This window comes from Otolemur garnettii, unplaced genomic scaffold (assembly GCF_000181295.1).
Source record: "Otolemur garnettii isolate 467f Iridium unplaced genomic scaffold, OtoGar3 scaffold00001, whole genome shotgun sequence".
NCBI lineage: Eukaryota > Metazoa > Chordata > Mammalia > Primates > Galagidae > Otolemur > Otolemur garnettii.
In genome coordinates this window covers 19,420,609-19,446,662 of record NW_003852396.1, presented here as the reverse complement: position 1 = coordinate 19,446,662, position 26,054 = coordinate 19,420,609, and the positions used below count along the sequence as shown (strand labels likewise).

Sequence of the window (26,054 nt, the reverse complement as noted above, 5' to 3'; positions counted from 1 at the left end):
AAAAAAAAAAATTAACTTAATTAAAATAATATTTTAGGATAGCATGACATTTATAACACACTTTATTAGTTTTTTGTAACAAAACAATTTTTATAGTACTTTCTCAGATATCATCTCATCTTAGTCTACATCAACACTATGAGGAAATAGAACTAATACTTTTTGATCCCTTTATTACAGAAGAGGAAGCTGAAGCTCAGAAATGTTGAGTGTCTTGTTAGAGCACACAGCTAGTGTGAAACAGGAACAAACTCAGAATCTCTACCTCCAGATCATATTTCTCTAATACTTCTGTGTAAATGATGGTTAAATCCATAATTTAGGACTATGTCCCACTAGGGCTCCTTACCTGTATTTCTCACTGTCCGCTGTACATTTCTACCTGAAATTCCTGGTAGTTCCCAATTAAAAAACAGTCTACAACCAAACTCAACATCAAGACTAGATTCTCCCCACCATCTCTGCATTTAAATTAAAGGCATCATCATTTTCTCAAGTACCCAGTCTCAGACTCTTAGTCACGATTAACCTTTTCTCCTTTAGCTCATACAAAAAGTGGGCCCATCCCATAGATGAGAACATAGTCTCATGCTTCTCCAGGCTAGGTTTCTCTGTCTTTCTGTCTAAACTGCTATGATGGAAGTTTAGTATCTAGTCCATCCCTGTTCAAATCCATTTGGCTCATTGCATGCAGACAGCTTCATTGTTTTGTCACTCTTTAGACTGAAAAATCTTCTTTCCTTGAATTAAATATTAATTCCTCAGTTTGAGATTTGGCCCTAATCTACCACACTAGCTTTTTTGTGTGTGTGTGTCTATTCCACACGTAGTCTGTTTTCTTTCTTCTTTTTCCTAAGACAAGATCTCACTCTCCTGCCCGGGGTCTCACTCTCTTGCCCACTCTAGTGGCTGAGAGCTAAGTGCATTCTCCAACTCCAGGGCTCAAGCAATCCTCCTTGCCTCAGCCTCTTAAAGTGCTGGGATTATAGGCATGGCCTGTTCATAGCTTGTGTTTTCTGAAGTTACTCCACACTTTCCCACCAACAAGGCTTTGTTCATTTTGTCCATATACCTTGGACCCATCTCATTTGTCACCCTTTTTCCAATCTTCTTGATTATACAGGGTGGCCATAAAGTTATTTGCCACCTTGTATGTGATCTCTCCTTCCACCAAGCTCTTTGTACTACTCTGAGGGCTTCTTGTCTTTTGTATTAAAGCTTGACAATTGCTTAACTTTATCCACAGTACTGTAAACTTAAGTTTCATGAGATCACCTAATTTACCTTAATAATTATATCTTGATCATCATGCACTAAGTACTTGTAGCCCATGTTATCTTCATTTTATAAATGAAGAAATGAAGTATCATATAAAGTTATACAGCTTGTTATAGAGGATTAAACATCATACTTACTACAACAGTCACCAATATCATAACTCATCTGAGGAATTACTGAGAACAAGACATTCTCCTGGCAAGCCTGGAAATCTCCTGTGACTTGGAAGGCAACCCACCAAGTAACTCAGTAACCTTGGAGCAAAGTTCCATCCTGTAGTAGTAAGGCTACTGTTAAACATTAAGCATTTTATGACAGTTCCTTAAAAGATTAGTGAAGAATTTTCCTATAAGGGTACGTGTGAATCTTTCTAAATGCCGAATATAAATGTCTTAACACAACAATTTTGAGAATGACATGATAGCTATGTTGGCCAGTTGCATGAAAGTATTTCAAATTGTATATGGAAACAACACATTGTATCCCATGATAGAATTAATGTGCACAAATATGATCTAATAAAAAAATTAAAAAAAAAGATTAGTGAAGAAAATTGTATTTAGTATTTAATTTTTTTTATTAAATGATAGCTGTATACATTAATGCAAACATGGGGTACAGTGTAGTATTTTCACATACAATTTGACATATTTTCATCAAACTGGTTAACATAGACTTTGTGTCATTTACTTAGTTATTGTGTTAAAACATTTCCTTGCCACCCTTGAAGATCATTTAATTGAGTACATACTCTGTTTTGCACCTATGAGATCATTTCCCTGAGCACGCAGCCCCTGCATGTCTTTGCTTAGTAATCTTTCTGCCTGTTATGTTTCTTCTCAATAAAAGGACTCTGCGAGAAGTGCTCAGTGTTATCCTGCACCTATGGTTAGCTTCACCTCTTGCAGCGTGTACTTGTGTACTCAATCCGTGTCTTGTGTGATCACTTATGTGGTTCAGACAGCTTGTCACATGAGTAGCCATGATTTCAACCTAACTAGCCTTAAGTCCATGCTTTTATTTTTATTTTTTTGTTGTGGTAAGACATTTATACTATAATTCTTAATAGTTTTGAAATGTACCATTACATTGGGTACAATAAGTGAGGTCCCACCAAATACACTCCCGCCTCCCACCCAAGTCCATACTTTTATAACCCACTATCCTCTTTTTCTCACTGTGCTTGTAAGATTTATTTGAAAAAATTCATCTTGGCTCAGCACCTGTGGCTCAAGTGGCTATGGCGCCAGCCACATAAACCTAAGGTGGTAGGTTCAAATCCAGCCTGGGCCCGCCAAAACAACAATGATGGCTGCAACCAAAAAATAGCCGGGTGTTGTGGCAGGCGTATATAGTACCAGCTACTTGGGAGGCCGAGGCAGGAGACTCGCTTGAGCCCAGGAGTTGGAGGTTGCTGTGAGCTGTGATACCACAGCACTGTACCCAGGGAGATAGCCTGAAGCTCTGTCTCAAAAAAAAAAAAAGAAAAGAAAAAATTCATCTTTAAAAACTTTCCATAGTTCCTTAATAGTTAATTTAATTATGGAAATTTAAATATAAAATTGACAGTAGATGGGTACCATAATAGCTTTGGCAGAGATATCTGTTAACCAAGATTTACATAGCACTGAATTCATCACTTCTGTCTCCAGGGCCAGTATTATTCAGGATCATTGGTCTAAAGCAATGGGCCATATTTGCTAATCAAGGATGGCCGACCTGGAACTGATACTATTCTATGATTACATCTATGTTTAACTTAAACTTACCTTCTACCTACAAGTGTTTGGAACTGGATTGGACCTTGATATGGCTCTGCTAGGCTTCACTCTGACCTCTCAAATCCTAGCCTGTGGGCCTACAACAGTCCTTGGAGCAATTTGAGGGCTTAAGTGGACTTATGCAGGTTTACCTCTTAGTCTGGAGAAATTGTAGGAGTTTGTGTATGATTTTTCTTTCTCTTTTTCTTTGGTGATCGTCTCCTTTCTTATTATTTATTTGATTTTAATTTTTGTTTTGACATTGCTAAGAAGAATCTGTCCTGCTAAGCAAGAAGTTTTCTCTTTGTTTTTATTTTTGAGATAGGGTCTTGCTTTGTCACATGAGCCAGAGGAGGAGTGCAAGTTTTGGGCTGAGTTTGCTGTAGCCTTAAACTCCTGGGCTCAAGTGATACTCCAGCCTTAGCCTTTTGAGTAGCTGGGACTGTATACAAGTGCATGTCATTGCACCCAGCTAATTTTTAAGGTTCTGTAGAGATAAAGTCATGTTGCCCAAACTGGTGTTGAGAGCCTTAAGCAATCCTCCTGCCTCAGCCTCCCACAGTTCTGGGGTTACAGGTGTGAGCCACAGCACCCATGGAGTTTTCTTTTTTTAGTTTCATATGAAGTCTAGAGATTGCATGGAAATTTAAAATCATAATAATTCATAAACTGTGAACATTTTAATGTGCAGAATTATCAATCTCTTCAACAAGCCCGTAAATTCTCCCAGACTAAAAAATTCTAGTTTTATTCAAATATGTGCATTTAAGACATATACAGATATTTTTGTCTAACTTTGTTCTAGTGAAAGATTGAATTTACATTTAGAATTCTTTTGGTGCCCAAGCACCATGATTCACTTATTTAGTATATCAATAAATAGGTCTCTTTTTCTGAGTTAAGGGGAGAAATATACTTCTGGAGGTTTGTTGTTACTACTCTTCAGTCTAGAGACCATCTATATTGTTCTTTACCCACATAAGCCTGGCCACTGTAGGTGAGGGCTAGCAGTTTCTGTATTTGATTTTCAGGTTTGTAGCCGAGAGAGAAGAGATGTGTGGTTCTGTTTTTCCAGGTAGTGTTGCATGATGGCAGCTTGCTTCCATGTTGAATTAGCGGGGCTCATTAGCAAGGGCTGGGCAGGAACACTCGGGGGAACTAACTCCAGCCACGGGCTCCCCACAGACAGATGTTTTGTGCTATTCTTGGAGCCTCTGCATTCAGATCTGTCCTAAGTCGAGAGCATTTTTGACTAGAAGAATTACTCAAATATGATTAATATCTAGGGGCCATCCATGTGTTCCTAGCCTTCCCTTGTTCCTTTCTATGGCGTTTATTGATTCTTCTGTGCTAGGTCCTGAGAATACCAAGATGGATAAGAAATATTCAGAAATAGTGGAGGATAGGGCAAAGTGGAAAATGAGACCAGAGGAGTAGAGATGTTGTTTCAACATGAAAAAGGGACTGGAGGAGCCGGGAAATGTGACTCTTAGCACTATGGGAATTAACAAAGAATCCCAAAGATAACATACTTATACTTTCTGTATTTCAGTTAGCAACATGTTGTGAAATGTTCCTGTTTTGAGGATATTAATAGACATAGGACTGATGGTTTAAGGTACCTCCCAATCTTATGATTCAGCACAATGTGATACACTCCTATGTCAGATTAGGAAATTTATTTACATAAAATCTTTTTTTTTTTTTTTTTTTTTGTTTTTTGAGACGGAGCCTCAAGCTATCCCCCTGGGTAGAGTGCCATGGCATCACAGCTCACAGCAACCTCCAACTCCTGGGCTCAAGCGAGTCTCCTGCCTCAGCCTCCCAAGTAGCTGGGACTACAGGCGCCCGCCACAACGCCTGGCCATTTTTTGGTTGCAGCCATCATTGTTGTTTGGCGGGCCCAGGCTGGGGATTCGAACCCGCCACCTTAGGTGTATGTGGCTGGCGCCTTAGCCACTTGAGCCACAGGTGCCGAGCCTACATAAAATCTTAAAAGAAATTTTATCAGAGTTGAAAATATTAGCATGGTTAATTTTTTTCTTTTGAAAGGACATTATAGAAAGCAGAAATGTGTGCTAGTATTAAAATTGTATTTAACCCTCTTTTCCCTTCTTTATAGGAAGAGAGTTCTTCTTGTGAGTCAAGCAAAGAGAAGAGGAGAGTGAAAAAAAAGATGTCTTCTAGGGGAATGTTTGTGAGAAGGTACTAATTACTGAAATAATTTTAAATAAACTGATTTTTCTCTTTCATTTTAAATATCGATATAAATGTAAGTGTATGTAAACTCTTCCCAGGATTACCCTGGATGGTCTGCTATTCCAATTCTAAAGGCAAAACTACGTAATATGGCAGAGAAATTTTTAAAATTATACAGACTCAGTTGTACACCTACTTCTAATATACTTTTTATATCTCAACATAGGCAAGTCAAGAAATTTGTGAGCAATTAATTTTGCAAGTATTTACATAAACTGTATTAGATGGTACAGTCTAGTATCAAAAGAAATCTAGTTTTAGATATTAAAAAAATCTACCCTGGGGCTTGGCGCTTGTAGCTCAGCAGCTAGGGCGCCAGTCATATACACTGGCATATGTTTCTTTCAATTTCTGGAAAGTACCATTCACTATTAATGTGGAATATATATATATACACAGAGATATATTTTAATTTTTCAAATGACATAATTTTGTTTTTTTAAGCTGTCACCCTGGGTAGCTGTGGTGCTGTGGCATCATAGCTCACAGCAACCTCCAACTCCTGGGCTCAAGCGTTTCTCCTGCCTCTGCTTCCCTAGTAGCTGGGATTACAGGCACCTGCCACAACACCTGGCTATTTTTTGGTTGCAGCCGTCGTTGTTTGGTGGGCTTGGGCTGGATTTGAACCCACCAGCTCAGGTGTATGTGGCTGGCGCTGTAGCTGCTTGAGCCACAGACACCAAGCCAAATGACTTAATTTTTAAAAAGCACCTAGAATTAGAAGAAAGTGCAACTTAAGACCATTAAATTTTAGAAAAGAACTTTATGATTAGCAACCAAATTTCTCACTGAGGAAAGTTTTACATAAAAGTGAAACTCTCTGGGCACAGTAGCTCATGCCTGTAATCTTAACACTCTAGGAGGCTGAGGAGAGTAGATTACTTGAGCTCTGGGGGACCAGTCTGAGAAGAGTGAGGCCCTGTCTCTACAAAAAATAGAATAACTAGCCAGACGTTGAGCAGGCAGCTATAATACCAGCTGTACAGGAGGCTGAGACAAGAGGATCACTTGAGTCTAAGAGTCCAAGGTTGTTGTAAGCTATGATGCAACAGCACTCTATTCAGAATGAAAGTGAGACTCTGTCTCACTCCCCACTTCCCCCCACCACCAAACCCTAAAACTGAGCTCTTGTAAAAGGCAAGAAACATGTGCTTAGGCCAGATGTGGTGGCTCACACCTGTAATCTTAGCACTCTGGGAGGCTGAGATAGGTGGATTGCTTGAGCTCAGGAGTTCAAGACTGTCTTTAAAAATAGCTGGGTGTGGCTCGACGCCTATAGCTCAACCGGCTAAGGCGCCAGCCACGTACACCTAAGGTGGCGGGTTCGAATCCCCAGCCCGGACCCGCCAAAACAACAATGACGGCTGCAACCAAAAAATAGCCGGGCGTTGTGGCGGGCGCCTGTGGTCCCAGCTACTTGGGAGGTGGAGGCAGGAGACTCGCTTGAGCCCAGGAGCTGGAGGTTGCTGTGAGCTGTAATGCCACGGCACTCTGCCCAGGGGGACAGCTTGAGGCTCTGTCTCAAAAAAAAAAAAAAAATAGCTGGGTGTTGTGGCTGACGCCTATAGTCCCAGCTATTCAGGAGACTGAGGCAAGAGGTTTGCTTAAGCCCAGGAGTTTGAGATTGCTGTGAGCTATGACACCATGGCACTCTACCAAGGGTGACAAAATTAGACTATCTTAAAAACAAAAAAAAGGTGTACTTGCTAAGGATACTTATTAAAATAATCTGCTTCAGAATTCAACCATTTCTGTCTTCTGAGCTTTAAAAGAAAGGAATGTAGAGAACAGGCAGATTGGACAGGGTAAGGAACACACAGCTTTATAATTCCTTTTCTTCCCTTAGACCGTAACGATTAAAAAAGACCAAAAAAGAATTACGGCATTTTAGTTCAGTTGTGACTTGAATTTTCTCTTTTCCCCTACCCCCACCATCTCTTCCTTTCTTCCCTCCAAGAGATAGCAGTTATTTGTGACTGTTTTGGGGGCAGTTATCTAGCTTCTGTCTCCTCCTTGAAGATCTGATCACTAGCTTTGGGCTTCATTGGCAGCTGCCGCCTCACCATCCACCGGAATGCCCATCTGGACCCTTGATGCACCTTACACAGATGCTAAAGTCCATTTGATCCAATATCATCAGGACTAGTTTGGCCTGACAAGACTGCATTTGACTGCCGAGACCAGTTCACCTGAGGTCTATAAGCTAGGGTTAAAAAATGGCTTATTTGTCCTTTTGATAACACTTATATTCAGTATTGTTAGTTTCTCTGTGGTTTACAATAGGCTTTCAAACTATTAGTAATAATAGTGAACATTTATTGGGTACTTCATGTGTGATCTGTGCCAAGTCCTTTACTATCTCTTAATTCTCACAACAGCCATTACAAACTAAGTATATTTTATAGGTGGAGATTAAGTACTTGTGTCTAGGATGACAAATACAGACCCAGGATTCTAAACTTGGCAGGAAAAGTTAAGAGCCTGTATTCTCTTAACTGCTACTGGAATTCTAAATAATGTTTCCTTCATCTTCTGGGAGTACACACAGCCTTACTTTTCCTTTTAAATTGATAAAGCGAAAAACTTAATCCCAACCTTGGAAACAGTGTTATACTTGCTCCAGTTTTCTCTAGTTTCTTTCTCAGTGAGGAAGGAAATACCAGAATAGGGTTGTTACATTAATAAAACACAAAAACAGGCCTGAAAATGATTTTAAAAAGAGACTTAAGGTATTTTTGTTCCTAAGACTCAGGAGATGCATCTCTTGAGTACTCAAGTTGGAGATTACTAGTATATTGAGTGACAGCATGAGATTTAAAGACTTGAGTCCATTTGACTTACTTGCTGGGTGACCTTGGCTTCACTAAGCTTATTTGTTCAGCTGTAAAATCAGGATAATACCTCACACTTAGGAGAGTGTGAAAAACAAGCTAGTTGATACCTATTACCTGGTTTATTTTCTGTCATATAGTAAATGGTTGCTATTTTTCTTTAAATGATAGTCATTAGTTTCAATGACAGTGACAGAGCCTTTCACACTTTTTCTTTATATTAAAAAATATGCTTTAAAAATTAACTTAAAATGGTACACATCTAAAATTTGACAAAATGGGCATCACAAAAGCCTTGAATTGTTTTACAAATAAGTGCAGTGTTTTTATTGACTCTTGCCTAGTCTTAATGGTATAGGAAAGCTGACCTCTAAACTGGGGTGTGCCCTGAAGGCTAAGTGGGTTCTTAATTTGAGGCATGAAAAAATTCAAGAGTGACCTGACAGAGTAAAGCAAAATCAAGTTTATTGAAGTTACAAACAGAAGGCAGAACAGCAATTATCTCTTAGAGTAAAATAGAATAGCCCTTTGTGAGTTTCTAGGGTCTTAATTTTATTTCTGTTTAGTTTTATGTTAAGCAGAGTATTCGTAAGATTTCTGGAAAGGGGCATGAAGTTCCTGGAACCAAGGGCACCTCCCCTCTTTAACCAGTACAGGGTAACTGGCAGGAATTGCCATCCTCAGTCTGCTGAGCTTCTAGGATTGGATAGATTTATTCCACCTCAAGCATTGCTATCCTGGGGAAGGTCTCACTTTGCAGTGGCAGGGCTTGATCCCATCAGAGCAGAGCAGACAGAATCAACATTTTCTGCAGATAGGCTGGTCACAAGCAGGAGTGAGGGAGTGGGGAGGAAGTAGTTGGGCTATTTGGGCCTTACTTACCTTCCAGATTTACAATGACTAAGTCACTCTACTTCTCTTAGAGCAGAGTAGATGAAGGGATGGAGAGTGATAATGACAATGTTATGCTACCAGAGCTTCCTTCACGTGGAGGAAAGCAGCAGTCCCTCTTAGTAGCATATTTTAAATTGTTACCAAACCAATGATATTAGTTTAATGTCTCTCTTCTCCATTAAAATTGTCACTTCCATGAGAGTGACACTATGCTCACTTTGTACACACGAGGACTGGCATGCTGTTTGTCACACAGCAGGCAGTCATACTGGGTGAGTGAACAAATGCACTGTAGTTTGTTACAGTGTGTTTTAGCATATATGGTGCCTTATTTATTAACCCAACAAATCTATAGTATGCTAAAAAAACTCTCTTAGGCAAGAGGATTTGGAGGTAAAAACAAAACAATGCAGCAAAACAATGTTAAAATAAGAGTTTTTGTTTTGAAAACAACTCAGCTAAAAAAAGAAAGAAAGAAAGAAAACAATGCAACAGATCCTTGAAGAAAATTTAGTTAGAAAGCCTCTGAGTCTTACTGGAACATAGAGACCTGTATCTTGACTACTTTATACTATAGACTTACTGTTTATAGCTAAACAAATGACAAGGTAATTTACCAATTATCAAACTTACAAAGCTATTGCCAGGGCATTTGGAAATCTTTTGAAATATTTACCACTTTCTGGCTTTGTTTTCTCAATCTGGATAAACTAAAGAACTGAGATGAAAATGATATTTTGTAACTACATAAGATCTACTAATAGATAAGTAAGAAAAAACAGTAGACCTAATACGAAAACATAACAAAAATCTGAATTTCTCTATGGGTTTCCTGAAAGTAGGTACTATGTATGAATGTCTGCTGTGTTTAAATGAATAATTAAGAAAAGCTTTGTTGTATGTAATACATTTAAGATGGGTTAACTTCAACTGGTGTTCAGTTAAGAAGCAGGGATAAATTGGGTTTTGTGTATCAAAAATTTTAAGAAAATGCCATGAAGGCTATGTTAACTAGTTTGATGAAAATATTTCAAATTGTATTATACAACCAGCACATTGTACCCCATGATTACATTAATGTGCACAGCTATGATGTAATAAAAATAAAAAAAAAGATGTTTGCTAAAAAAAAAGAAATTAAAAAGGGTATAATAACTAGAGCTTAATATTTAGGAAAATTATAGATTTCACACTAAATTTTATATACTTATACTAGAGTACACATTATTTTTAAAATTTATTGTTGTTCATTACAAAAACAAATCAATCTCCAGTTGTGTGGTTAGTCACTTAAAATCCAAAAACTTTGTTATAATAATCTTTTATTTTATATAAAAATGTAATGATGCAGGAGTTATCAGGAAAGTTCAATAATTAGTATTTAGGCTAGGGAGTAGGTTTTCAAAATTTTCAGCAGATTCCAACAAAATCTTAACAATTTATACAGTTGTTCAAACAAGCACAAGAAAACTGGTTCAGTTTCTATGAACCATCAAAAAGATAAGGACAAAATGCCCTTCAAAGAAATCAGGTTTTGTGTGGTAGCTTTTCAATAATAATAAAATAAAGACACACATACAAATAAAGACAAAATATCTCTTTGCATTCTTAAACGCTTCTCTTTAGTCCATAATACTTTGAATAATCTTGTAAGTTTCTGCTGCAACTGACAATGTTCAAAATAAATCTATGCTGGTTTAGTGTTCTATGAAGTCAACAGCAGCAGCAGTAGGAGCATTAACACTACTTCCAGATTCTGTAAACTCCCAATGCTATTGCCAGGCAAGCAAATACTGAGGCTGTGAAAAGAAGCAGCTACGTTAAAGGTCACATATTTGTGATCATTTTGCAGAGATAAAGAGAATAATGTTATCTTCATTAAATAAAAATCAAAGAGCGAAGAAATCCAACTGATTTTCAACCCTGTTTTTTATTACCTAGAAAATGAAACTAAGGATAAAGATACTCTTAAGGGCAAGATTAATGCCAATTCTTAAAAACTACTGTATTTTAAAACAGAATAAGGATGATAATACTTTAAAAAAATGTACAAGTCAGTTACAATCTATAACTATTTAATAACATTAGCATTATTATTATTATTATTATTTTTGAGACAGTCTCAAGCTGTGTTGCCTTGGGTAGAGTGGCATCACAGCTCACAGCAACCTCAAACTTTTGGGCTTAAGTGATTCTCTTGCCTCAGCCTCCCAAGTAGCTGGGACTACAGGCACCTACAATGCCCAGCTGTTTTTTGATTGTAGTTGTCATTGTTGTTTGGCAGGCCTAGGCCAGGTTTGAACTCGCCAGCTCCAGTGTATGTGGCTGGAGCCCTAGCCATTGAGCTACAGGTGCCGAGCCAGGACTTGCGCTTTTAAAGGTGCTTCTGACTATAGTTGTTCGAATCCTTTGCTCTTTTCTATGCTTTTTCATAAAAACTCTTAAACTTCTCCCCCCTTCACTGCAACCTACGCGTTAGGTAGTGTGCTAGTGTCTGGGCAATTATATATACTACCTTATTCAACCATAATTAAAACCCTAAGAGATTAGTGGTATTATTCCTATTTTACAGATTAGGCAGCAAGCTAGCTAGTGGTAGAGCCAGGATTTAAGATAAATACACTTGACTCCACAGGTACACCTCTGAAGGCTGTTTTATTTTTAAACATTTTGTTACCATTATTTATAGCCTGACACCTGACTGAAGGACTTATCTTTTTTTGAGCCACAGGGTGCTCAGGGGATATTCCATGTAGTTACTGGTATATCCTCTGGTACCTCAAGAGCTGATAAGTTTTAGATAACCAAATGAACAATTACTTATTGTGAGGAGGGAATTAATTTCCTTCCTTTATTAGAATGTACAGCATAACTGTAACTGCATTTAAGTTTCTTGTTTCTTATTATTTCAGCTTTTATTTCTCATTGTTATGTTAACTATGGAGTCATCCTAAATTGCTTTTATCTTCTGTCCAGGAGGCATTCTACATATAGTAAAATAATTGATAAGTATGTGTACTTTAAGCACTCTGGTAAACGTCAGCTTTTATTATTTATCTGCCCAGAACAGAATCTGCCACATTAACTATATAGATTACATAAACTACATTAACTCAGTTCTTGCCTCCTTGCCAAAATTGTTCTGGGCTAAAAGGTAGCGTCTGACCCAAGATGGACATTCTAGACTCCTTTTATGGGATTTTTTAAATTGGAACAAAAGAAAGGGGATAATCTCCTTCTCTTAGTGAAACTATGGCAATGTTTCTATCCCATGGAGGAAGCTGATAAGAGAAAATGAGGCAGACATTCAGAGACAACACCAAGTCTGATTCCAGTTATCCTCATGGTTAAGCTATACCTCTGCTCTTTCCATAGTTCAACAGTAAGCCAATAGTCACCTTTTATGCCTAAGCTAGTTCAAGTTGATATGTGATACTTAATATGAAAAGAGTACTGACTGATACATGTGGGGAAATCAAATAAACTGGTTAACATTTATGATTTGATAAGGATTTCTTCTCTAAGGGAAATGTAAGATTTTATTTTTTTTTTTTGAGAAAGAGCCTCAACCTATTGCCCTGGGTAGAGTGCCATAGCGTCACAGCTCACAGTAACCTCAAACTCTTGGGCTCAAGCAAACAATTCTCTTGCCTCAGTCTCCTGAGTAGCTGGGACTACAGGTGCCCACCACAATGCTCAGCTGTTTTTTGGTTGTAGTTGTCACTGTTTGGCAGGCTGGGGCCGGATTCGAACCTGCCAGCTTTGGTGTATGTGGTTCTTGTTTTAGAGGCTTGAGCTACAGGTGCCACCCGAAATGTAAGATCTTTAATGCTGGGGCTTTGACAGCTGAGTAAGGGTTTTCTTTCCCACATTTCCCTCGTGTTCATGAATAAATATGTGAATCTCAGATAAATGGGGTTATTACTGTCTTACTGGCAATTTCTCAAGTGTTCTAGAATCCAATAGATCCACTCATGACATTAACTTCCCACCTATTTAGAGTGTGGGATTCAGGCTTCCTGAAAGGCTTACCAGTAAAGCAGCAGTAACACTATTTTGAGACGGATAAGAAGAAATACATCAGTACTTTTGGTTGCAAGTTCTCAGGAAAAAGAAAAGGATCACGACTTAGGAAAGGTCTTTTCCTAGACAATCACTAACTTGATTTCTTTTGCCAATGCTACCAAATCTTTTAGATTCTGCCTTGCATATTTCCAATACTGAACGAAAGCTTTCTGGAGATTATCTCCATCTTTAAAAAGGATTTTGTTTATAACTAAGATATTGATTCTTTAGGTAAATACTCTAAAGAAAGCTGAGTGGAATTTGAAGCCTTTCCTGTGTTGCTCTGGGATTGATTTTGAAACTGAGAATGAACACCTCAAACTAGGCTGTTTCAGAATTTCCTGAGCACTATAAATGAACTGAAGGGCTCCCGTTCCAGAGACTTTGCCAGAGTAAGGGTTTTCAAAAGTTGGTTTAGCCTTAGAATCCTTTCTTCAAATCAATCTTAAACAGAAGCCCAAGGTTTTTAAGAGATAAAAATTGAGCCATTCAGGTTGCAGAAAGAAAAGGGATATGTATTTATCAGTAGAGGGAAGGGGCTCCATCTTCACCCCTATATCAGTGGTGATTGCCAAGATAACCACTGATTAATTAGCAACTTTATTGTGGACATCAATTTGTTAAAATAAAAAATTTTAAAATGTGCATTATCTTTTTGATCCCTAATTTTAAACGTGCATAGCCAATTTGTTATATAGAAATACTAGCACAAGGGCACAAAAATGTGTGTGTGCAAAAAACTGTTCAGTCAGTATCTTAATAATGAAAAATAAGAAGTGGAATGCCTGTTAACAGAAGGCTGGATAAATAAGTTGTGGCATTTTTATAAAAGGAAATACTATGCCCTCTAACAAAAAGATATTTATGTGTATATACTCATGTGGAAAGATCTTTAGTTAAATTTTTAAAAGTTGTGGAGCAGACTGTAATATATAATCTAATTATTTTTATAAAGTATATATAGTATTTATATGCAGAAGAAAAACTTAGAAATATTTACTACTAATAGTAAATCCTCATGGGGGGCAGATTTGAAGGCTTTCACTTTTATTGCTTTTTAATGATATAATTTGTAATGAAAATATTACTTTTTATAAAAAGAAAGAAAAAAGACAAATACTTGACTAGGGCATTCTTCCTAAGTGGGGCCCTGTAGTTGGGTCAGGTCAGATGGTACTTGAAGAGCCCAGTATTTGGTAATCTAATATTTGGGTAGAATCTGTGCTGAGTCAGTTGATTGATACACTCCCCCACCAAGCTTTCTGTGGTTTTAATGGCCTGTATATACTGAACTGACCTTTTTCTCTAACCCCACTAAAATCCTTATGAAAGGATATGAGGAATAAAAAGCAAATTTTCATTCTTTTCACTGTAGAATACCTAGTTTTTACCTTATGTATGTCATTTTGTACTTGTTTATATGTTTCTTTGGTATCTATATGCTTTTTACCTATTAATAAGTTACAGAGTTGCCTATTAAATTTATACCTGAGATTTGGAACCTTCTTAAACCACTACAGGGGAACAAGCAATAAAGCAGCTTTATTATAGCTCTTTCTGGTTTTTCTCTGTGCCTACATGGTTACCTTGGGAGATAGGAATTAACAGGTCAGTTTGTTTATAAAAGGAAAAAAGTAAAAGGAACTAAAAAGTCTGGAAATTAAATGACAGCAATTCCTTTTTCTGGCAAAGTCTTACCTGCAAGGTAACGAATTGTCTCAAGTTTGTTAGACTCCATCAGTGTTTTTAAGAAAGCAATTTCAGTGTCAATTTTATTACTGGTCTCTGAAATAACACTTTTGGTTTGAGTATCCTGTAGTAAATAAGAATAAATAAGAGAACTAAATGTTTTCCTCATATATTAAATGAACAAAAACATTTACATTAGAAACCCTCACTTATGGGCTAATCGTGCATTAGAAAAGTCTCAGTTGGGGAAACAGTAAAAGCATAGTGGTATTAAAAAAACATTAAATGAACACTTTAAACTGCAAATCACCTTTCTTCTGCTTTTACATTTGAAGATCATTTCTTAGTATTATCCCATATTGGGCATATTCTAATCCTAACCTCCTAATAAAATAGTTGGAATCTAAATATACAAGATGATAAACTGAGAAACAAAAATTTTAGTCACAGAACTATCACTTTATATGTGTAAAGTCCTTAGCATATTATAGTTAAAACTTTAAATATATTCTGTAAATAAAAAAAGAAATCAATAAGGCTTGTACTGCGAACTGGCACTTAGGTGTATAGAGGCCAAGGAAAGGTTAAGAGGGGAGATAAGAAGGGACTTAGAGCTCAGAAATTAGTTGTGAGAGTTGGTTGATTTCTTTATTTCCTTTTTGTGGTCAAGAAGAGATTAGTAACCTTTAAAGGACAAATGTGACTGACAGTTCCTTCTATTAAATTATGAGCATGAGTGTTGGCTTTGAACGTTTTTTTTTTTCTTGAGACAGAGCCTCAAGCTGTCGCCCTGGGTAGAGTGCTGTGGCGTCACAGCTCACAGCAACCTCCAACTCCTGGGCTCAAGCAAGTCTCCTGCCTCCACCTCCCAAGTAGCTGGGATTACAGGTGCCTGCTACAACACCTCGCTATTTTTTGGTTGCAGCTGCCATTGTTGTTTGGCAGGCCCAGGCTGGATTTGAACCTGCCAGCTCAGGTGTATGTGGCTGGCGCCCCGGCCATTTGAGCCATAGGCGCCAAGCCAGCTTTGAACTTTTAAGAAAAGGACTAGGCTGAGTCAAAAATAGTTTTAATCAAACCATAGAGACTGAGTAATGATTACACTTCAGGATTTATTGAGAGGGTAAGCAGTAGTTCTCATATGGGGTTTAGAATCTGGGTTCTTTCCCAAGCTCTACCACTTATGAACTGGTGACTTTAACCTCTTTTTATTTTCCAAATTGGTAAAACAGGATGAATAGCCTGCCTCACAGAGGGTGATATGGAGATTAAATGAGTTAAAAGATACAAGTACAGCATACAAAACAGCATCTGGCACATAAACAAAAAACATTAAGATTAAAAAAAAATTTTTTTAAGATACTTACCTGAGCCTAGGCACTTACTTAAATACTAATTAGGAAATACCAGGAGTGAATTGTTGCTTTTAAAAGGTAGTTATTTTCTATATAAAAATAGTTTTAAAAAAGTACACTATGTGGAAATTTTGATTATTACTCTGAGGTCATGGCTCGTGTATGACCATCTACCTGGTGACTGCCTCCACAAAATGCTGGCTAACTGCAAGAGCTATCAGGAAACCATATATTCTATAGATTTAGCTTTTTAAAAGTCCAAACTTACGAACTGATACATATAAAAACGGTTATACAAGGCACAAGAAGTATACAAAAGAGAAATTTTTACATTCTACTTTACCTTTTTTGTAAATTCTGTGGTTGCTTCCATAAGTTGTTTTTCTTGATCTGTAAACTACAGGATATGAAGCAGCAAAAAGTTTAAAAAGAAGAAAAAAAGAACACTAAAAAGGAATAAGTAGCCAAGAAAGTATATTTAAAAGCATATTACCATATCTGTTACTCTGCTCCTTTCTAGGTTGATGTCCAGTTTATTATCTGCTCTGATTCTACTGGTTTCATGCTTTAAAGAAAATGAAGATATTTTTTAAAAATGATCTTGTAATGAATATTCTGAAATTAATAAGTAGGAAAAAATTTCACTTACTATTAGTTGTTGTTTAACTTGGTCTAATTCAATTTTCATTTTCTAGGTATAAGAAAGATCACATGTAATTAGCACTAAATGAAAGTCCATATCATGATTTATTTTAAAAATCTGAAACCCTGCATTAGCAAAATTCGGACACTCAATGGACTTATAATACAAAATTCGATAAAGAAAAAAACTGAAAAAAAATGATTTTCTCAGTTTAAAAAAATTTAATAACTTAAAATTCTGATTTAACTACAGAAACATTTTTCTATTAAGTGATAATGACAATTAGTACAGGATCAACTCAAATGAAAAATGCCACATTACTTTCAGTTCTGAGAACATTATACTATGTGCTATACTAAAAATTTTATATAATCAATATAGAACTCAAAGATTTTCCCTTTGATATGATGTTTATATGTATAAAATATAACTCATATTTTCCAGTGTGTAAGAATTTTGATGTATATATAAAAAGATTAGGTATGGTTAAAAACTAAAAACTTGTTAATTGGCAGGGCAGAGTGGATCACACCTGTCACTTTGGGAGGAGAAGGCAGATGGATTACTGTCTGAGCTCAGGAGTTTGAGACCAACCTGAATAAGATCGAGACCCCATCTCTACTAAAAACAGAGAAACTAGCCGGGCATTGTGGCATGCAGGCCTGTAGTCCCAGCTACTTAGGACTGAACCCAAGAGTTTGGGATTTCTGTGAGCTATGATGATACCATAGCACTCTATCCAGGGTGACAAAGTGAGACTTGCCTCAATAAATAAATAAAATAAAAATAAAAACCTCTTAATTGTTTAATAACCACATAAAATTGTTAGTTGGTTTTATTAACTTATTTATCAAGTAAAATACTTACGAGATCAGTTCTTTAGTTCTAAGTATTTTTTCTCTTTCTTTCACACCTTACTGTAGAGATGTTATTTATTTATTTATTTAGAGACAGAATCTTACTATGTTGCCTTCGGTAGAGTGCTGTGGCGTCACAGCTCACAGTAACCTCTAACTCTTGGGCTTAAGCGATTCTCTTGCCTCAGCCTCCCAAGTAGCTGGGACTACAGGTGCCTGCCACAAAGCCCTGCTATTTTTTGTTGTTGTTGTTGCAGTTGTCATTGTTGTTTAGCAGGCCCAGGTTAGGTTCAAACCCGCTTGCCTTGGTGTATGTGGCCAGCACCCTAACCACTGAGAAACAGGCTCCAAGCCTAGAGATGTTATTTTATCAGTAATAAATTAAAATCTGTATTACCTCATTCTCTGCTCTAAGATTTGCAAATTCACTTTTCTCTAGGATGACCATGTCTTTCCTGATGGAGTCCAAATGAGCCATGAGTTGTTGTACTGTTATTTCCTAGAAAACAAAAAGAATTCCTAATGAAATGCTTACTTTTGGCCCCTAAGAGTTCCTCAACAAATAATGTCTTGTTTTTATTTTTATTTTTTTGATAGATCTTTTTTAGCACCTTTTATTGCTTTGAATTTGAGAGATTTTCTACTATTGGAAATTTCCATGGTGACACAAAATAAATGCCTACATGGATAAAATAATTGTCCTTTGTCAGTGTAATTAGTTTTATTCAAATTGTTGGCTATGTTCTCTGTATCTGGTGCTACAAAGAATTTGTGGAGAAAAAAGGTGGGCTCTTGATAGATTTATAAACTTTGCTCAGAGAGGGACATTTTTGTAGAAATGCTTTAAGAAAATATAACTGTTATAGATTGAATATCCCTAATCCAAAAATCTGAAATGTTCAACAATCTGAGCTTTCTGAGTACCGAGATGACACACAAAGGAAATGTTCCCTGGAGCATTTCAGATTCTGGATTTGGATCCTCAGCTGCTAAATCCAAAATACTTCTGGTCCCAAGGAGTTTGAATAAGGGATACTCAACCTGTACTACTACGCTTCTTAAAATTTAGGTAGCTTGCTAACTCATCGTTTTTCCTTCTTTATCAAAAGAAAGAACAGATGAGGGTAAAACTTTGGTAAGGATAAAACAAAAAAGCCCAAATAAGAACTGGATTACTACCTGGAACTCCCATTTTTAAAGTTATAATTTTGTGGCCTGGGTTAACTTGGGTTATTAAGACTGTTTAAAAACTAACATGACTTTTAGAAAGGGGAGGCTGTAACAATTGTAGCCCGAAAGGACTCAATATTCAAAGGGTCTGGTATACAAACATCTCCCGCAACAACTTTCAGATGGCTGGAGTCAAGCTATCTGGGTTTGAATTCAAATTTTGCCATTTATCATAAGACTACATAAGGTTATTTAATGTCTTTGGTCTCTTCATTGATAAAATGGAAATAATAATAGTACCTATATTATATCTTTATAGCTATTTTGAGGATTGAATGAGATAATGTAGGTAGAATACTTAAAATAGTACTAGGGTACACAGCACTCACTGTTAGCTACTGATGGCTAAAGCAGGGTAATGTTTTGATATGGAGGAAGTTTTGACTTAAAATATCAATCTTACTCTAACATAAAAAAGTTTTTAGCTGTGTACAATGGATATGCCTGATTCTTTTGCCTTCCTTCACCCTCATAATAATATTGGGTAGGGAGTTTATTTTTATATCCAATTCTGCTTGAAATACAGTAGAACCTCTGTTAAGTTAACCACACAGAGGACTATAACAAATTGGTTAATATTCGGAGGTGGTCAACATAAGGCACTAGGCCTATTGTACCAATAATACATGTGGTGCATCTCTGGTCTGTTAAAATTAGGTCAACCTGAGGTCAATGTAGGGAGGTGGTCAACTGTGGAGGTTTTACTTTGTGAGAATTAGTTCTGTAGTCATATAGATGTGGCATATAGGGGTTATCAGTTCTATTCCCCCCGAAATATAATTATACAGGAGTTTTATGATATTAAATATAATGTATTTTTATTACTAGGACTACATAGAGAAGAGTGGAAATGTATAATTTCAGATTTCTTGTGGAGTATGAACCTTGGAATAAGAGATTGCACTGTGGCCCTAATAGCTGCTGCTTTTTTTTTTTTTAAAAAAAACCTCATTCTTCCTTTAAATCAGTGGTTCTCCACCTTCCTAATGCTGCAGCCCTTTAATACAGTTCCTGTGGGTCTCAACCCACAGGTTGAGAACTGCTGCTTTAAATACAGATTCAAAAGGTTTATGAAACTGCACAGGTATCTATCCTCAAAAATTTAAATGGAGAGGTAATTGTGTTAATGAGTCAATGCAATTAAGTGTGCTTATTATAACTACTGTGGAACTACCAGAAAATTTGGATTATAAATGAATTCATAATATATGTGAATTCTTGGATTGAGGAAGCTTGACTTAGTATAGACCTTTCTGAAGTGGTCTAGATAAAAGCATGGAGCTTGTATGCCTGATGGCACTGAGCCTTCGCTCCATCATTCTGACATCTTTGAGCCTTACTCTATCCTAGGTCAGTAATAGGTATAAGCTCGAGGGTGGAAAAGGACTGTTCCACACAACAGTAATAAAGAAGTCAAAAGTTTAACAGTAATATTCCTATGCCCAATCCCATAGTTTGCATATAGGATTAAGTGGTCCTAGCATCATGAAGATTCCTCAAATCGTGTTTTAATTCACTGCTTATATTATAGGTAAACATATACAAATTTAAATTACTTTGTTAAAAATGTCAGTAGCTCTTTTAGGATAGCTCAGAGCCTTGGGGGAATTAATTAAATGCTTGGCTTTTTCTTTAGTGGATTGAGTAGTCTGCTATAATCCCAAATAAACTAGCTAAAATGGTGCATTAAAGGTAAGTTAAAAGTAGGGATTGAATGTTTGAATTCTAAGTGTCTATTTGGACATTATAGTAAGAATTTTTAAAAGCTTTTCATTATCCATGAATGTTAATGTAATAAAATTTTATGTGAGAGATTATAATTTTATGTAAGAATCCTAGTTTTTCTCTCTGTGCTGCTAAAATATTTATCTGAGGAAGACTAGATTTCAACAATTAAAATTTAAAAAAATATAACCAGAAAAAAACAGATTCTTGAACACAGTGAATTATTCATAGCTGACAAAAATGAAGAATTATTCCAGTTAAATTTATTTAGCTTATTTTATTCTTTATATAAAATTACTGCTTTTTGTCCATATCACTATGATGAAAACTTGCCAGTGACTCGTCTCTCAGCTTGTCTTCCATGGCAAAATAGAATTCTGCCTACTTTTCAAAGTTATTAGAGATTAAATAGTATATGCAAAGTACTCAGCAATGTGCTTCCTATATCTTAAGTTTCTAGTAAATCGCATGATCTGACTTTAAGGATTTTTATTCCCGTCAAATTAAATCATCTTAGCCAAGCAATTTATGAAGTTGTTCCCTGGCATGTAAGTCTCTTCCAGCTTTCTGAGTCTGTGAAAATTAGCCAAAACATACATATGCCAGCAGTAAAATACACTTATTATTTGTATAGACAGGTTAGCTCTTCTACTGTGGTGGGCTTTCTAGGGGGAAAAGTTGTTTCACTAATAAAAGATTTGGCAAAATTCTGTTCTGAATTACTATAATTTTGTTACACTTATTCTAACTCTTTAGCCTGTCTAGATACTGACTTTACCAATAGCTTTTCTTTCCTTTTTTTTTTGTAGTCCCTTTAGAGAGAACAAGGAAGACACAGGTGTATCAGGAAGGCCAGTGGGTATACAGGGATGTAGTTATGGAAAAGATTATCTAATGAAACTGTCAGAAGTGATGAAAACATTACCTGTTGAGCTTGAGTGACCATCTCCTTATAGATAGTATCCAGGGTGACATTTGATAAAGTGGTTAATGCTGATACAATTGTTTCTGCTTGTGTTTTGTCAAATCCTGTAGGAGCAAATAGGTATTTGTATTTTCAGAAAAGTGCACACTCTTACCAGAATAGAACTTTCCACAGAACTCAGATCTTTATATTCTTTTTAAAAAATTATTTGACAGATTAAAGCACTCTACAGTTTTAATTCCCACTCTCTTTCCTCACATGTATTGTTAACACTGGATCTTACCAGTCTGTTTTTATTTTAAATTTTCTTAAAAGACAAGGTCTTGCTCTGTTGCCTCGGCTACAGTGCAGTGGTCCAATCATAATTCACTGCAGTCTCCACCTTCTGGGTTCAAGTGATCCTCCATCCTCAGCCTCCCAAGTAGCTGGGACTACAGGCATGTGCTACCAAACCTGGCTAATTTTTTTAAATTTAAAAATAATTTCTTATAGAGACAGGGTCTTATTTTGTTGCCCTCAGTAGAGTGCTGTCATGTCACAGCTCACAGCAACCTCCAGCTCTTGGGCTTAGCCGATTTTCTTGCCTCAGGCTCCCGAATGGCTGGGACTACAGGTGCCTGCTCCACTGGCTATTTTTTTTGTTGCAGTTTGGCCAAGGCTGACGCCCTACCCACTGAGCCACAGGTGCCGCCCAGAGACAGGGTCTTGCTATGTTGCCCAGGCTGGTCTTGAACTCCTGGCCTCAAGCATTCCTCCAGTCATGGCCTCTGAAAGTGCTAGGGTAACAGGTCTGAGTCATTGTGTCCCACCAACTGGGGCAGTGTATAATTGGCATTAAAAAATGGTATTATACTGCTATTTAAAACTGTACTTAAATTTATATTTCTTTGGTAGTGAGGTTAAGCACCTTTAAAAATTTTTTTTGTTATTTATATTTAGCTTTCTGTGTGTTGCTTGTTTAAAGCTTTTGAACATTTTTTTCTATAAAATTATTGTCCTTTTACATTTAGCTTTTCATCTATGTGAAATTTAGTTTTCAGCAAAGATTTAATATTTCTTTTCCCAATGGCTGGTTATTTTATCTCATTAAGTAATCCTTCCTTTCTCTAATTTGTATTACCTTTAATACATGCTAAATTCATTTTATGTATGTCTCCAAATACCATTTTATTAATAAATTTCTCTATTCTTATACCAACACATGATTTAAGTCACTGTTTTGATATCAGGTGATTTTTTGTATTTTTTTCTATTATTATTGCATATTTGTACTTCCACATAGACTTTAGAAACAGCCTAGGATCATTTCTGTGCTTAAAATTTTATATAATTCTATTTTCAATGAACGTATCTTGAGCATTTCTCCTATCAGTAAGTATTTTTCAGGCAACACTATTTTTGATGATGGTAAAATATTTCATTATCATAGTGATGCTGTCTTGACCAAGCGGTCTTATTATGTAAGTGCTAGCACTTCTTTCCAGAGGTGTTCATGTCTCTTACCATGAGTTTCCAAGTCTTGCACCAATGCATGGGTATCAAAAGTTAATTTCCTTTGCTCTAAAGGAGTTATGTCCACTCGCCTCCTATCATATCCTTCCTTGTTTATGGTGGTGAAGAAATCTGAAAAGAGAAGACAAGGCTTTCTTTTTCCTTATAGTAACTGGCAGAGGTATCACACTTTAGCTTCTGTAACATTTTCCCCATCTATTTATAATGGTTTCAGCTCTTCTCATTAGTTTTTATAATCACACAAAGGTAGCTGACTCTTTTGAGCTTCTCTTCTTCCTTTATCTGGCACATGGCAAACTTTCAATGACTATTTCCTTACCTTCTTTCAATATTCAGAAATGTTTTATTCAGTCTAAAATTATAGCAAAATGTTCATCAAATGCTTTGGATATCATCGCCCAAGAGCAGAAACTGCCCAACTTTCCTCAGTTCTTTGTGGAAGTCTTTCAGAGAGTTACTACAAAAACTGTGTACTTATATTCCTATCTAAAGTAGGTTCCTACACTTCCACTCACTCACATATCCACAGTTTATTTCCTACATAGTTTTCAGCTTTAATCTGGAATTGTATTATTTGCTATTTCTCTCTCTGAACCAAAATATAAACTCTGGGATACCTTGACTGTGTTTTTCATACTGTATCTTCAGTACCTAGAATAGTACTTTGGCACATAGTTGAATCGCAGTATTTTACAGTGCAATGATTTTTTTTTTCTTTTTACAGTTTTTGGCCAGGGCTGGGTTGGAACCCGCCACCTCGGCATATGGGGCCAGTACCCTACTCCTTTGAGTCACAGGCGCTGTCCAAGTCCATTTGATTTTAAAACCTGGATTATTTACTGGTGTCAACATAAGAGCCCTAGGAAAAATTTCTCATTTTTGAAACAACTTTTTAGTCCTAATTTCAGTAAATTCCCATTTTTTACTCCAGAGACACTACAGTACTTTTCTATATACTGCTGATGAATTTTATTATGAAGTATTTGCTTTAGGGGAGAATATTGCCCGTATATAATTTCTTTTGTTTTCTGACTCTGTGGCCTCACTTACTTGCCCTGGGCAGAATGACGTGGTATCATAGCTCACAGCAACCTCTAACTCTGTGGCTCCTGAGTAGCTGGGACTACAGGCACCCACCATGCCTGGCTTCTTTTCTCTTTTTAGTAGAGCTCAGGCTAGACTCACACTCATGAGCTCAAGCAATCTGTCTGCCTCAGCCTCCCAGAGTGTTAGGATTCCAGGTGTGAACCACTGCACCAGGCCTGCCTGCTCATATCCTTCAGAGCTCAGTCTGAATGTCTCTTCTGTAAAACCTTCCCAGACTCCTGTAGGTCAGGTCTCTCTCTCTCGGTATTGTCTTGCATAGTTCCACACAACTGTGGTCCCTGGCCACATAGCAGAGGTGAGAGTAGGTGGGGGAGGTTAAGTTTCATCTGTGTTTACAGCTGCTCCCTAGTGTGTGCATCACTGCCTGGACTTCCATCTCTTGTCAGATAAGCAGCAGCATTAGGCTCTCATAGGAGTGTGAACCTCATGAAATGCGCACACAGGGTTCTAAGTCGCATGCTTTTTAGGAGAATCTAATGCCTGATGATCTGAGGTAGAGATGCAATCTACTCAAATCATTCTAAAACCATCCTCACCGCTCCCTCCCAATCTGAAAAAAACGTCCAAAAAGGTTGACACTGCTGCCATGTAAAATTCTTTTGCAAAACCTCTCACAATTTACATATTTATGTAACTGTTGTTTAACTTCCTTACTAGAGCAGGGATCAGCCAACAGGGGTAGCCCAAAGGCTACCTGTTTTTCTAGTGTTATTAAATAAGACTAATTTTATTGCAACACTGCTCATCCATTTATGGCTACTTTCATGCTATAATGGCAAAGTGAGTAGCTGTGATAAACTGTGTGGTCCACAAAGCTTATAGATAATACTGTCTGGATGTTTACAGAAAAAAAGTGCCAACCCTTGCACTGGACTATAAAGTCCTTGAGAACAGAGACATCTTTTCTTACTCTCCACTGGGTCCCAAATTGCTTAATATAATTCTGGATGTTCCATAGATATCTGCTGAGTGAAAGGCACTGTGTTCATTATTATGTATACAATGATGAATAAGGCTGTGGTTTTTAATGATGTGATATGAGATATATCCATAAAGGAATACAGAGGAGGGCCACCTGTCCTTGATCTTGAGTATAAAAGATCAAGAATGCCTATTTGGAAATGATGCTAGAGCTATGCTAAGTTATCCCTAAGGAGATAACTTCCCTTTAAGATTTAGTACTATTTAGTATGTGTGCTAAGGAGAGCTGAAGAGAATACAGAAAGATATGTGGAACATTTATTCCTTATATGTGCCCAAATATTTATGTAACGTTTTGCTTAGTCCCCCACCCCACCCCCAATCCTATGAGGTAGGTGCTGATACTATCCTTGGCAGTAGGACTTACTTTGCACTTCTCTTAGGAGGCAATAAAGAACTGGAAAAGCCACTGGATATTTATAATAGAATGTCATGATCGCCATTCTGTTGGGAGCAGTTTGCCTCACAAACACTTAAACATATTGCAAGCTTAAATCTTTGTAGGCATATTAATAGGTAGAGATGAAGTGATCAGAATCAGTGTTTTCTGCTCAAGGAATAATAGGTCCTTAATAATTTACAAGTTCCTAGAACTTAGATATCTATACAAACCCCCAAATCTTTCCTTTCATTGTTACTTGTTTCTTTCATACCTATATTTTCTGGCAGTGAAAAACAAATGCAGAATTTAAAGGCTTCACAAACCTACTAAATAGTACACTGTGAATTAGAACTCTAACCTACCTGGTACCAAGCTCCTTTTTACTGAAAAAGTCCAGATCTTACTTTTGAAAAACATGGAAAATGGTGTCTCATTAAATCTAAGCTACAAGCTTTATATTAATTTACTGCTAACTTTAGAGCTGAAATACTTTAGTAACATGGTTGGTTATTTTTCTATCATGAAAGAATGGGCATTATAGCATATATTCTTTTTTTTTTT

At 36.8% G+C, this 26,054-nt stretch overlaps 2 protein-coding genes across 2 annotated transcripts in view; one reads left to right on the top strand and one right to left on the bottom strand.

Moving 5' to 3' along the window:
• Nucleotides 1–5,425, top strand: part of ANKRD42 (ankyrin repeat domain 42) — a 54,387-nt gene extending 48,962 nt beyond the window's left edge. The window contains exon 13 of the mRNA XM_023511944.1: nt 5,161–5,425. Within this exon, the coding sequence (XP_023367712.1) occupies nt 5,161–5,250 (90 nt within the window). The 3' untranslated portion in view covers nt 5,251–5,425. The remainder of the gene's footprint in view (nt 1–5,160) is intronic.
• Nucleotides 5,426–10,334: 4,909 nt separating this feature from the next.
• Nucleotides 10,335–26,054, bottom strand: part of CCDC90B (coiled-coil domain containing 90B) — a 17,873-nt gene continuing 2,153 nt past the window's right edge. Inside the window, exons 2-9 of the mRNA XM_003780857.3 lie at nt 23,015–23,134; nt 21,512–21,615; nt 18,029–18,130; nt 16,781–16,822; nt 16,625–16,696; nt 16,475–16,528; nt 14,786–14,900; nt 10,335–10,821 (exon numbers count right to left, since the gene is read on the bottom strand). Coding sequence (XP_003780905.1) covers nt 10,766–10,821; nt 14,786–14,900; nt 16,475–16,528; nt 16,625–16,696; nt 16,781–16,822; nt 18,029–18,130; nt 21,512–21,615; nt 23,015–23,134 — 665 coding nt within the window. The 3' untranslated portion in view covers nt 10,335–10,765. The remainder of the gene's footprint in view (nt 10,822–14,785; nt 14,901–16,474; nt 16,529–16,624; nt 16,697–16,780; nt 16,823–18,028; nt 18,131–21,511; nt 21,616–23,014; nt 23,135–26,054) is intronic.